At 47.4% G+C, this 12974-nt stretch overlaps 1 protein-coding gene across 1 annotated transcript in view; it reads left to right on the top strand.

The window, feature by feature from the left end:
* The first annotated feature begins 1981 nt into the window (after window positions 1-1981).
* The window catches only part of LOC134064412 (protocadherin-15-like), a 137397-nt gene continuing 126404 nt past the window's right edge, over window positions 1982-12974 (top strand). Inside the window, 3 exon segments of the mRNA XM_062520329.1 lie at window positions 1982-2033; window positions 9287-9301; window positions 10174-10239. Coding sequence (XP_062376313.1) covers window positions 1982-2033; window positions 9287-9301; window positions 10174-10239 — 133 coding nt within the window.

The raw sequence follows: 12974 nt of genomic DNA, 5'->3' as shown, positions 1-12974 counted from the left end.
ACTCCACCTGCTATTCCCACACAAAGTAGCAAAATTGTTACATTTCAATCACTTTCAGCTGTTCTGATTCAGTTCTAAGAAATAAGCACCAATAATGATCAAAAATCTATTTTCTACCTTTTTTAAATTGGATTTTTTTCATTAATCTCACAAACAATGAAAATGATCATATAACCACAGGGGTAAATGGCAAATACTCTATGAACCATAAATTACGTCTACAGTATATCATTGGAAATTAAACTGACATTTGCTAAGTATTTTTACTGTTATGGCTGTATTGATTTAAAAGCCTAATACTGTGGTGGATCTACCAGACCCTGGAACATCTGTTGGGTAACACCTTACAAGGGTTAACTGTAGTACGCACCATTTTACTATAATCGCTGTTTCACTGTAATCCTCCACTCAGTGTCTGCTGACGTATATACCTCCTCGCAAACCAAAAGCTACTATTTGTTTCCCATCGAGATGAATTGTACATATTTTTAAATACATCCTTTTTTGCCTTCATCACTTCCCTAATTACAGTAACCAGGAAGCCTTTCTCTGCAGGTGAGATCAAAGCTGTCCCAGTGTGGAAATACTCCAGCTCTCATATACAGGGTGGGTAGTCGAGTCAAGCTGTCAGTTTGGAATAACAAAGACAAACCCAAAAATGGAAGAGCATTTTTTTTTAGGCTGGGGTGGGGGGGGGGGGGGTAGAGGTGTCACACACAGCAGTGAGAGGGATGAGAGGAGAGGGGGAGTCTGTCAGGGAGATTCATCAGAGAGATTGCACCCCCCCCCCCCCCCCCCACACACACACACACACCAGACACCCCATCATCAGCCCCTGGGCTCCCTCAGCCCAGCCACAGAGTGTGCAGTGTGTGCAGTGCACTCCCTCAGGTGATGAATATTTTGTAATTAAGGGTTAGGCTGGCGTCACCCTCTCGGCAGCTCTGATTACTGCTTGAGATTACAGTATGCTGCCAGAGAGATGCAAAGGAATGCAAATACAGCCCCCCAGCTCCTCTCTGTCTCTGTCTGGAGGAATCGGCCGCCGCACTGTCCTTGGACTGTGACTGGCAACCAGTTTTACGAGTGTGTGGGGTTTTTTTCCTCCAGTTTTGTTTATGTTTGGCTAGCTTGCAAGGAGTGCAATTCAAGGAAGGGTTTTCAGTCAGCTCTTTAATCAGGTGACTTAGTGACGAAATGCTATTGATTTCTAATTGCCCGTTTAAATTCCAGCCTGAGCCTTGAAAATTATATGCAAATTGGCCGCGCCACAGAGAATTAAAAGGGCTTTTCAGTCTTAAATGGATTTCCCCGAAAGTGAGGATTGATATGTCCGTTTTTTTTTTCAGTTCTCTGAAAATGATTTGAGTGCATCAATACTTTGAAAGCTCGTATTTGCTTTTTGAACAAATCTCTCTGCTCTGTCACAGGCTTAACGTCTCTCTCTCTCTCTCTCTCTCTCTCTCTCTCTCTCTCTCTCTCACACTTTCCTCTCCTCCATCCATCCTTATCCATCTCTCTCCATCCATCCTTTTTCTCCTTCCTTCCTTCCCTTTTGGATATAATCCATTTATTGAAAATGAAACCATTGTTGTTGAATAATTATTTTTCTCACTCTAGAATGTTCTGTTGGGATGGGTTGCTTCTTTTTAACCATTTCACCCAATCCTGAAGGCTTGGTTAGTGCTGAATGCTCTCCTATGCCCTGCGATTGGTACTTTAATTCTGCCTGCTTGGCTGAGGAGTGGCATGGTTTTTCTGGGAGTGGGAGTGTGTAATCCATTTCTTATTTATTGAGATTGCTGAGGCCAAATGGGATTTCCTTCCCCCCACCCCAATCTCTGTGTGAGCCCTAGTTGGCTAATATTACCGAATCGCTTAGCGCATAACAACAATAATAACAATAATAACAGCTAACACCACACACTCCGCACACACAGCACCCAGAGTGGCGAGGCTTCACTAGCGGCCTGACGTCCAAATGGCGTCCGAATGCCCAGAGTCTCCTGGAGTAGTTGGGCAGGGTTTGCTGGGTGAGGTGTGTACTATGCAGCGCGGTTTATTTGAGGCTGCTGGCCGACGGGCCGTGATCGGTGTGCTCCTGTGGGTCCAGCCCGAGCTCTCTGGACTGTGATCAGTCCACTTCAGCCGCACTGATAAGGCCAGCTCTTATCTACCCCCCCCCCTCCCCCCTCCCTGCTTTCCCGAGCCCTGGGGCGGCTGGTCAGCTGCCAAAGCAAGCCCCCGGGCTGCGGAGATGAGAGCGCTCGCTAACCCCAGCGCTAGCTCCTAGCATTAGCATGCATTCGGTGCATCCTGTGCAGGAGTGGAATTGAAAAAATAAAGCAGGAGATTAATGAGCTAATGTTAACAATAAACGATAAGCATTCTGCGCGGTTATCGATTCATCACCTAATTATCGCTTCTCTAAGCTTCCCAAAGAAGCCTCCTCCAAACTCTGTGTAAGAGTGGAATTTGTGTGTGTGCATGTGTGTGTGTATGTGTGTGTGTTTACTTATGTGCAGATTTAGCCTCTTTCACTCTAAGTCTTTTGAGATATTGGCATCATGTCTTAACAGGCAAGACGGATCCCACCCAAGCTGCACTAAGGATCACTAAATACCCACCTTGTGGGTGCTGCTCAAGCCCCTGAGACTGGGAGGCATGGAGTTTTACACTGCAGATATGAAAAACCCTTCCCCTGTAAACAAACACACATACTGTACACACACACACACACACACACACACACAGAAACACACATGCAGGAATGAACACACACAAACACACACAGGAACGCACACACACACACACAGAGACAGACAGACAGACAGGCACACACACACACACACACACACACACACACACACACACAAATATGCAGGCACATACGCACACACACACACACACACACACACACACATACACATGCCCCCTCTCAACCTTTAGCTTTTGGCTTTTCAGGATTTGCTCTGGCCTCTCTGATAAGTGGATCAAATCATAAGCTGCTTTGCAGCGGTGTGTGTGTGTGTGTGTGTGTGTGTGTGTGTGTGTGTGTGTGTGTGTGTGTGTGTGTGTGTGTGTGTGTGTGTGTGTGTGTGTGTGAGTGTGAGTGTGTTGTGCGTGCACGCGTGTGTATGTGTGTCTGTGTGTACCAACTTCTGTGGCTTACCCAATTACTAACCTTGTGACAAGCACTATACAGTCGCATGTTGGTAAAGTGTATACTCACTCTAAAACTTCAAAGGCTCTCCCTCTGTCAGTATCTGCATTGGTGTATGTTTGTGTATATACGTATGTTGTGTGTTTGCATGTGTTTGTGTATTTGTCTGTCTCATATGTTTTGTGTGTGTGTTTGTGTATTTTACTGTATCATAGGGTATTTCACTGTATCATTGTGTGTGTGCGTGGGTGCATGCGTGTGTGTGTGTGTTTGTGTGTGTATCATAAGTTGTGACTGTGTGTGTGTGCATACGTGTGTGTGTGTGTGTGTGTGTGTGTGTGTGTGTGTGTGTGTGTGTTGTAGTGTGTGTGTGTCTGGTACCTTGGTTAAAAGCGTCCTCTCTGGCCATCTGTCTCCATAATTAATTGCAGCATTTGTTTGGACCCCAACGACACATGCACTTGATAGCTCTTGACGAAACTGTGTAAATGCTAAATCCGACAAATTAAGTATGGCGTTTTTTTTTTGTTAAACTATGTTACGTATCCGGCAATGTTTCTTTTTTGGTGATTAGCGGTGAAAGGCCCATCTGGGGTTGTTCTGTGTGATGTGTTCTGCCTGATTAATACAGTAAGAGTGCTGAGTGATGACATGTGGAACACTGTGATGAGATGTGTGGGAGGCCAAGATACTGAAGATGTCCATTATGAGAGAGAGAAAGAGAGAGAGAGAGAGAGAGAGAGAGAGAGAGAAAGAGAGAGAGAGAGAGAGAGAGAGAGAGAGAGAGAGAGAGAGAGAATAATGATGTAGGAAATGGGAGACAAGATGACAGGAGAAAGAAAGAAAGAAAAAAAGAAAGAGAGTTTTTGGTTGTGTATGTGTGTATATGTGTGTGTGTGTGTGTGTGTGTGTCTGTGTGTGTCTGTGTATTGCAGATACTGTACATCCATTCCATTCACAAAGGATCCAGGCTGATGGTACAGTAGGTATCAAGAGGAGTGTAGCACAAAATAGGACTGGCACACAAAGAGGCAAACAAGTCAGACAAGTCTGTATTTCAAACACTACTTGTGTCCAGCGCTGTGAAGACACAGTGTGTAGGTGTTTGAGTTTATATGGACTATCATCAGTGCACAAGGTGTAGTGTAGAGGTCAGAGGTCAAATGGACTATCGTCAGTGCACAAGGTGCAGTGTAGAGGTCAGAGTTCATATGGACTATCGTCAGTGCACAAGGTGCAGTGTAGAGGTCAGAGGTCAAATGGACTATCGTCAGTGCACAAGGTGCAGTGTAGAGGTCAGAGTTCATATGGACTATTGTCAGTGCACAAGGTGCAGTGTAGAGGTCAGAGGTCAAATGGACTATCGTCAGTGCACAAGGTGCAGTGTAGAGGTCAGAGTTCATATGGACTATCATCAGTGCACAAGGTGCAGTGTAGAGGTCAGAGGTCATATGGACTATCATCAGTGCCCAAGGTGCAGTGTAGAGGTCAGAGTTCATATGGACTATCATCAGTGCCCAAGGTGCAGTGTAGAGGTCAGAGTTCATATGGACTATCATCAGTGCACAAGGTGTAGTGTAGAGTTCAGAGGTCAAATGGACTATCATCAGTGCCCAAGGTGTAGTGTAGAGGTCAGAGTTCATATGGACTATCATCATCAGTGCACAAGGTGCAGTGTAGAGGTCAGAGTTCATATGGACTATCATCAGTGCACAAGGTGTAGTGTAGAGTTCAGAGGTCAAATGGACTATCATCAGTGCACAAGGTACTGCATGCTGAGTCACCATAGAATAGCTGATGACAGGTACCAACAGGTACAAAGGGCCTCTGATGCTGCCACTGTGCTGGACAGAACTCACACATTCTGTGTGTGTTTGTGTGTGTGTGTGTGTGTGTGTGTGTGTGTGTGTGTGTGTGTGTGTGTGTGTGTGTGTGTGTTTGAATTGAAATTGAAATTCACACACACACACACACACACACACACACACACACACACACACACACACACACACACACACGCACACAGAATGTGTGAGTTCTGTCCAGCACAGTGGCAGCATCATTGGCCTTTTGGACGTGTGTGTGTGTGTGTGTGTGTGTGTGTGTGTGTGTGTGTGTGTGTGTGTGTGTGTGTGTGTGTGTGTGTGTGTGTGTGTGGTTGTGTACATTTGGCTCTTATCTGTGCTGATTCTGATATAACGTCTCTTTGTGCTTGCTGGTAGTCCTGTGTGGGGCTGCCCGTGTTGGAGGATATCACACTCTGCTACTTGTTTCCTCCCTCTCTCTCCCCTCTCACTCTGTTGCAATCTCTCTCCATTTCTCTTTCTCTCTCTGTTGTGATCTCTCTCTCACCTCCCTCCATCTCCATCTCTCTCTTTCTCTCTCTCTGTTTTTCTCTCTCTTTCACTCTGTTTCTCTCACTCATTTCTCTCCAGCTCTCTCTCGCTCTTTCTCTCTCTGTTGTGATCTCTCTCTTACCTCCCTCCCTCTCTCTCCCTCTCTCTCTCTTTGTCTGTTCTCTGCAGGGGGCCATTATGGCTGCCATTCTCCCTCACCTCCCATAGCTTGTACCTTTCTTCCATAAAGTGGCTGTTTCCTGCTGTGCCGTCATCGCAGTTTAAAGCCAGAGCCCATGAGAGTGTCCTTTGAACTCTCTGTGGGACAAGTGGTTTGCGTGTGTGTGTGTGTGTGTGTGTGTGTGTGTGTGTGTGTGTGGACTCCACAGTGATAACTAAGACCAAGATATCAAGCTCCAAACTCATACATTTCATATCACTCTGCATTTACATGTGTCTGCAATGTAGTGTACTGTACACCTGTCAGGGAACGTGTGTGTGTTTGCGTGTGTGTGTGTGTGTGTGTGTGTGTGCGTATGTGTGTGCGTGCATGCATGTGTGTTTGCTTGTGTGCGTGCGTATTTTATCCGCTATATCTGTTATCTGAGTATTCGCGTTTGCGTGTGTGTTTTGAGGTTTGTATTCAAACGCCCTTTCCTGCTCTTTGAAGAGTTGATCTGCGTCAGAAAGCAAAAAAAAAACAAAGAAACACTGGGCTGTGTGGCTGATTGACAAACCCCGCCGTCCCTGAGTGCTTTTAAAAGTGGGTCGATGGTGTTCCGGGAAGACGGCATGCGTGCGCAGCTCGATATTTTATGCGTTAGCGGAGGATTTGTTTGGAACAACAAAGAGCGTGAGGCGGGGGGAGGAGAGGCCCCACTTACACGACATTAAGCGCGCGGGCTTCTCGGGGATTAGCGGGAGCACCTGGGAGCCCGCGATTTCTCCAGCAGGTTGTGTGGCGCCGAGGCGACGCATGCTCATGATTGGGCTGCTATGCTATGCTACGCACTCCCAGCCACCGGCTTTGTGGGAAAACACAAGGCTGACATTTTGGAAAGCAGAATGCCACCCTCCCTGGGACACACAGGAGGTCTGTTCTCTCTCTCTCTCTCTCTCTCTCTCTCTCTCTCTCTCTCTCTCTCTCTCCCTCTCTCTCTCTCCCCCTCTTTTCTCTTTTTCTCTCTATCCCTGAAGCATCAGATGCAGATGGGCATCATGGGCATGTATTTCCCCTCCAGCTGCAGCTAAATGACAATCAACATGTGGCCAAGCAGCAGTACACCTCCATCCAACGGCCAATAATCTCATTTGTGTGCGTGTGTGTGTGTGTGTGTGTGTATGTCTGCATATGTACAGTATGTGTGTGTGTGTGTGTGTGTGTTTGTTTGTGTGTGCATATGTATGTGCGTGTGTGTCCACACAGCCGTGTGTGTGTGTGTGTGTGTGTGTGTGTGTGTGTGTGTGTGTGTGTGTGTGTGTGTGTGTGTGTTGTGTGTTTGTGTGTGTGTGTGTGTGTGTGTGTGTGTGTGTGTGTGTGTGTGTGTGTGTGGTTGTGTGGTGAAAACTCTGAAGTTTGATGTCCTTCCTGAAATGCCCTGAGAGGGAGACCACTCTCATTATGGCTCTCGTTGCCTGTGAGGTGTTTGATGTGTTATCCAATCCCCTTCCCCCCCCACACACACCACACACACATACATACACACACCATCACCTCTCCACTCTTAGCTGAACGCCACTTCAGCTGGGCAAAATGGGTCCATCAAGAAGTTCAGATGGATCAGATGTCAGGGGGGACAGGTGTGTGTGTGTGTGTTTGTGTGTGTGTGTGTGTGTGTGTGTGTGTGTGTGTGTGTGTGTGTGTGTGTGTGTGTGTGTGTGTGTGTGTGTGTGTGTGTGTGTGTGTGTGTGTGTGTGTGTGTGTGTGTGTGTGTGTGTGTGTGTGTGTTTTTGTGTGTGTGTTTTTGTGTGTGTGTGTGTGTGTGTGTGTGTGTGTGTGTGTGTGTGCATTTGGCAGTGAGCTGGAAGGTATGCAATCAGCAGTGTGCAAACTGCTGTCATTTCCCTGAGTGTGGGTGGAAATTGCAGGAGATGTCACACACGGCACCAGAACACACACATGTGGCTTGGCGGTCAGAGGAAGCCCATTTACCCTTAGAATAGCGATGAACCTTCACGCATGCCAAAAACATGGTGTGTCAGTGTGTGTTTGTGTGTCCATTCTCTCTCACAGTGTGTCTGTCTTTGTGTGTGTGTGTGTGTGTGTGTGTGTGTGTGTGTGTAGTGTATATTTCTGTGAATCTTTGAGCATCAATGTCTGTATTTATGTGGTCAGGGACTGAAACACACACACACACACACACACACACACACACACACAGATGCCTGGCTTGATTCTCCTGTTCCATTTCCTTCTGAGACCACACCAGCAGCTGTGGCCCTCCCTCTGCTGATCTATAATGTGTGCTATCAGGCCTCTAACACTCCCCGCCCCCCTCCGCTCGGGTCAAGCTCTGCGCTGACCTCCCCCGACCTCCACCGCACTCGCCCTGCGGGCCTCCCAACTGCCCGTGTAGGATTATTAATGCGGTCGCGCTCCCTCAGGTGAGGAATATGACTGAGTCGGAGCACAGGGAATTCAATAACTGGAAGTGAATTACTGGAGCAGGTCAATTCCCAGCTTTTTTTTCTCTTTACTTTTCTTTTTCTTTTTTTTTTTTACATTCACATTTTGTGCTGGTCAGTTAATTTTTAGTGGAAAAAATGAAACCCTGACATTTATTTCGGAAAGTTTTTTGGCTCTACCTCAGGAGCTGAGGGAGGGATAAGTGCCTTGCTGGTGTTGACGTCAGGGTGTGTGTGTGTGTGTGTGTGTGTGTGTGTGTGCTGTGTGCTGTGTGTCGTGTCCTGTCAGGGGAGTGTATTCTAAAGGCCCAGGTCAGGCCGCCGTGCTCATTCATATTTGATTAGAAGACTATCTGCCTGTGGACACGAGGCGCCAGGTGCTCACTGTGCAAGGAGTACTGGACCACATAAGGCAGCTGGGATGGTGTGTGTGTGTGTGTGTGTGTGTGTGTGTGTGTGTGTGTCTGGTGTCACTGTCTCCTCTTTTTCTAGCTCTGATAGCTCCCAGTTAACTGACACCACTGACTCATAGCAAGAAGATAGCTCTCAAGGCTGATTGTGTTTGTGTGTGTGTGTGTGTGTGTCTGTGTGTGTGTGTGTGTGTGTGTGTGTGTGTGGTGTGTGTGTGTGTGTGTGTGTGTGTGTGTGTGTGTGTGAGTGTGTGTGTGTGTGTGTGTGTGTGTGTGTGTGTGTGTGTGTGTGTACACATGCATGGTCCAGAGAGCCTGCAAGGCCACTGATGTCACTTTTCAGCCAGCGAGTGACTTGCCTTTTAATTGGTTGCCGAGCTCATTGAATGGCGGCAGTTCTTCATGTCCTTATGAATAGATTTATGACAGTGGCCTCCAGTGTGTGTGTGTGTGTGTGTGTGTGTGTGTGTGTGCGCTCTAATGCCTCGCCCGTTCTCCACCACCTCATCACCGTGTCCAAACAAGACACCTGTGTTCTGAGTCATTCCTCCACACAAATTACAGCGCTGCTTTTATCTGACTAATCCCCCTCTCTGTTGCCTCTGTCTTCAGATCTCTCCCAGGCGCTTCTCTGATGTCTGTCTAACTTAGTTTCTCCTGTTTTTCTTCCTCTTTTTCCTCTTCCTCTTCCTCTTCTTCTTCTTCTTCTTCACTTTCTTCTCTCTCTCTCTCCGCCGGTGCCACTAACACAGACTGGCAGTATGAGGGTAAGATTGAAAGCTCTTTCACCCTCTGATGCCCTATCCATGCCCCCGATGCCCACGCTACTTGCCCTCACCCATTCCAGAAGGCCTGTCCACACAGTCAGTGGCCGCTGCAGATTGACTGTAATATCATAGAGTATAATTTGTGCTCAACAACATTATCCTCATCGCACGACATAAGGGTTATGACATGACGATCGATATCGTTACTATAGAAACTAATCAGCACACTAAAAATTCATCGAATTTGAAAAGCATCATGATAAAACTGAGGCTCTTTTTGTGGGCCTATGTTTTGGACATTCATATAATTATAGTTGCAGTTGTTGGTGCTATTGTTGACAGAGTGGACAAGCCTTTTATATGGTGTAACCCACCACCACCACCACCACCACCACCCTCTCTCCCCTCCACCCTCTCTCCCCACCACCCTCTCTCCCCTCCACCCTCTCTCCCTTCCACCCTTCAGAGCTGCTGTCTGGCCTCCTCATGTGTCTCCCTCATGCCTGTGTGTGTGTGTGTGATCCTCTTTACTCTCCTGTCCCCCTGCCTGTCTCCTCTACTTAGATGCCTGCTGTCAAACCTATTATGCACAAATCCCCACCCTACTGGTGTTGCCGCCTGCACTGTGTTGTGGTCTCGTGCAGGTCCAGTTATGGTCCATCCCTGCTGCCCGGTGGCGGTGATGGCCACGGTCCACGTGTTTGTTTAGCCCGCTGCCCCCTGTTGTCTTGAAGTGTTAAGCCTGTGTAATCACATCGTCTAAGCCCCTGGGGGGGGGATGTGAGGAGACAACACAGTGACCTGTGCTCTCCACTGCTGACGTGATGGGCTTTAATGGGTGTCATTGTCACTGTCGCCTCTCTGATCCACAGAGTGTAAGCTGTCCCGGGCGGGGCCCCCGGCAACCATCGTCACCATCGACGAGGAGAGTCCCAACGGTAAGTGCTGACTCACCACTTCCTGTCCGCCACCCTCCCTGCTGGGATGTTTTGTTTACCGTTGTGTGTGTGTGTGTGTGTGTGTGTGTGTGTGTGTCTGTGTCTGTCTCGCTTGTTTGGTTTACTGATGTGCTCTGGGCCCCTTGTTTGTGTGTTTGCCTTTGCCTCTATGTTGGTTGTGGACAGGTCAAACTCTCGGACTGATCGTCACTATCTGTGTGTGAGTGTGTGTGTTAGCGTGTGTGTGTGTGTCTATCTTGCCCGTTTGGTGTACTGATGCGCTTTGGGCCCCTTGTTTGTGTGCCTTTGCCTCTATGTTGGTTGTGGACAGGTCAAACTCCCTGACTGATCGTCACTCTCTTAGTAATTCCGCTATTGTCATGAAGTGTGTGTTAATTAGCATAATTAGCATAGTTAGCACAAGCCCTGTGTAATTGGCACTCTTGGTTTGCTTGTCGTCAGATAATGTTGTGTCACGACACTTGAGGGATAAGGTCGCTTGCTGCAACCATGTTAATGCTAGCATGGGCTAGCGAGCGAGCGCTGATGTGAGACTTACAGTATGCGTGTGAAGGGGACGGTTTGCCTGTGTTTCGGAGCTGCAGGGACAGTCCAGAAACTCCTGGGGGAGGAGAAGGCAGCCCCTGCTCCAGATGGTGTTTTGCTGTTTCCATGGCGCACTGGGCCCCATTACTGATGCTGTCGTGTCCGCCCAGAAAGCTCCCTCCGCCACGCTGGCGCGCCGCTAATGCTAGCCTACCCCATGACGGCTGTTGGACAGTTAGTGATGCGTTTGACAGGCGTGTGTGTCTGTCAGTGGAAGTGTGTGTGCATATATGTGTGTGTGTGTATGGGTTGGTGATTGTTTGTGTTTGTGTTACACAGACACTGCTCATTGATATTGCACATTGCCTGTTTGCGCGTGGGTTTTGTGGGGGACAGGGCCTACAGTATATAAGACGGCTATGTCCTAGGATGAGGTCTCTCTTCGTGCACTCACATATAGCCTGTAATGGCATTTATTCTTTATTTCTGCTTATTTGAGCGGGTGGTGTTTGGTGTCGGGTTAGTGCACGTTTTTAGGAACAGGCCCAGGGAGTGTAGAAGACTCGAGAAGACTCACAAAACTGCGTTTGTTTTTTGTTTCCAGTCGGGAGTCAGCTGACTTTTGGGTGTCTTTTGAGTCAAGCAGTCACAGGGTTTGTTTTCTGTTTTGTTACACTGTAGCTTCACTGCACCACTTTCTTCTTTTTTTCCCTCTTCGCCTTATTTGTTTCTGTTGAACAACACACTGTTAACAATTATTATTTTGGATTATTTGTTGCAATTAAATATCCTTAAACTGTCACTTCTCTTTGGACTTTGTTATGTTATGTTGAACCATCTCATAAATTGTATGGTGTCGTAGCAGTTTGTTTGTATGTGTGTTTGTGAGATGTGCATCTGAGCTTATACAAGAGGAAACACAATTATTTTGCCACAGCATTCAGGTGTGATTTATCAAGGCACCCAAAGCGCTTATGTTTGACACATGGAGTGATTCCAATATTGTTCTCTCTGCCTTTCTCCTCTTTCTTTTCCTCTCTCCTCCTCTTTCTTTCTGTCTTTTCTCTCTATTCTAAGCTTTTGGTTTTATTCTGTGTCTTTCTCTCTGTTTTACTGTTGCTAGTATTGCTCTCTAACTCTACTTGTGTATCCATCTGTCTTCTCTGTCATGTCTCTCCCTCCCTCCCTCCCTCTCTCTCTCTCTCTTTCTCTCCCTCCCTCTCTCTCTCTCTCTCTCTCTCTCTCTCTCCCTCTCTCTTCCCCTGTCTCTGTTTCTCGGTCTGGTTGGTACTAAATCCTGCACTCCAGGGCTTATCTCTCACTTCCCAGCAGCCCTTGGGGTTGGGGAAGCATCTGTGTGGTCTGAGGGGGAATGGGAAGAGTTTTTCAGCAATTAAACAGGTGGATTGTGAGTGTGTGTGCTGCACACTCATACACACACACACACACACACACACACACACAGACTGTGTGTGTGCGTGTTTGTATGTAAGCTTTGCGTGTGTGGTTGTTGTCAATGTTTGTGTGTGTGTATCTGTCAGTGTTTGTGTGTGTTTGTATGTGTGTTTGTGTATTTGTATTTGTGCTTGTGTGTGTGTGTGTGTGTGTGTGTGTGTGTGTGTGTGTGTGTGTGTGTGTGTGTGTGTGTGTGTGCTTGTGTGTGTGCAGTGGGTCACAGAAGGCTCTGGCAGGTATTAGGGAGGCAGGTTAGTAGAGTTTAATGAGCTGGCTGTGGACGCTGGCTCCAGTTCCTGGTTTGTTTACTGAGCACACAGCTGACTGTCAGTGCTGGAGCCTCAACTCTACTCCCACAATGAGCTCTACTCCCCCCATACTGCTACTGTGCAGTCTGCTGCGCGAGTGCTGCTTTATATCTCTGTGTGTGTGTGTGTGTGTGTGTGTGTGTGTGTGTGTGTGTGTGTGTGTGTACATGTGTAGGACAAAGGCAGTTGGTTAGAGAAATGGTTGACATATATGTGTGTCTGAAAAAAATGCATATGCCTCACAGTGGTTGATCTCACATCATTGAATAAAGATAAAATAAACCATAGCACCAAACCATGGTGTGTATGGAAGCTAAAGCCCAATGCTAGCAGCATGGTGCGTATGGAAGCTAAAGCCCAATGCTAGCAGCATGGTGCGTATGGAAGCTAAAGCCCAATGCTAGCAGCATGGTGTGCATGGAAGCT

Source organism: Sardina pilchardus, chromosome 18 (assembly GCF_963854185.1).
Source record: "Sardina pilchardus chromosome 18, fSarPil1.1, whole genome shotgun sequence".
Classification (NCBI taxonomy): domain Eukaryota; kingdom Metazoa; phylum Chordata; class Actinopteri; order Clupeiformes; family Clupeidae; genus Sardina; species Sardina pilchardus.
Note: the sequence above shows the minus strand (reverse complement) of the source record. Positions and strands in the feature narration are given on the sequence as shown.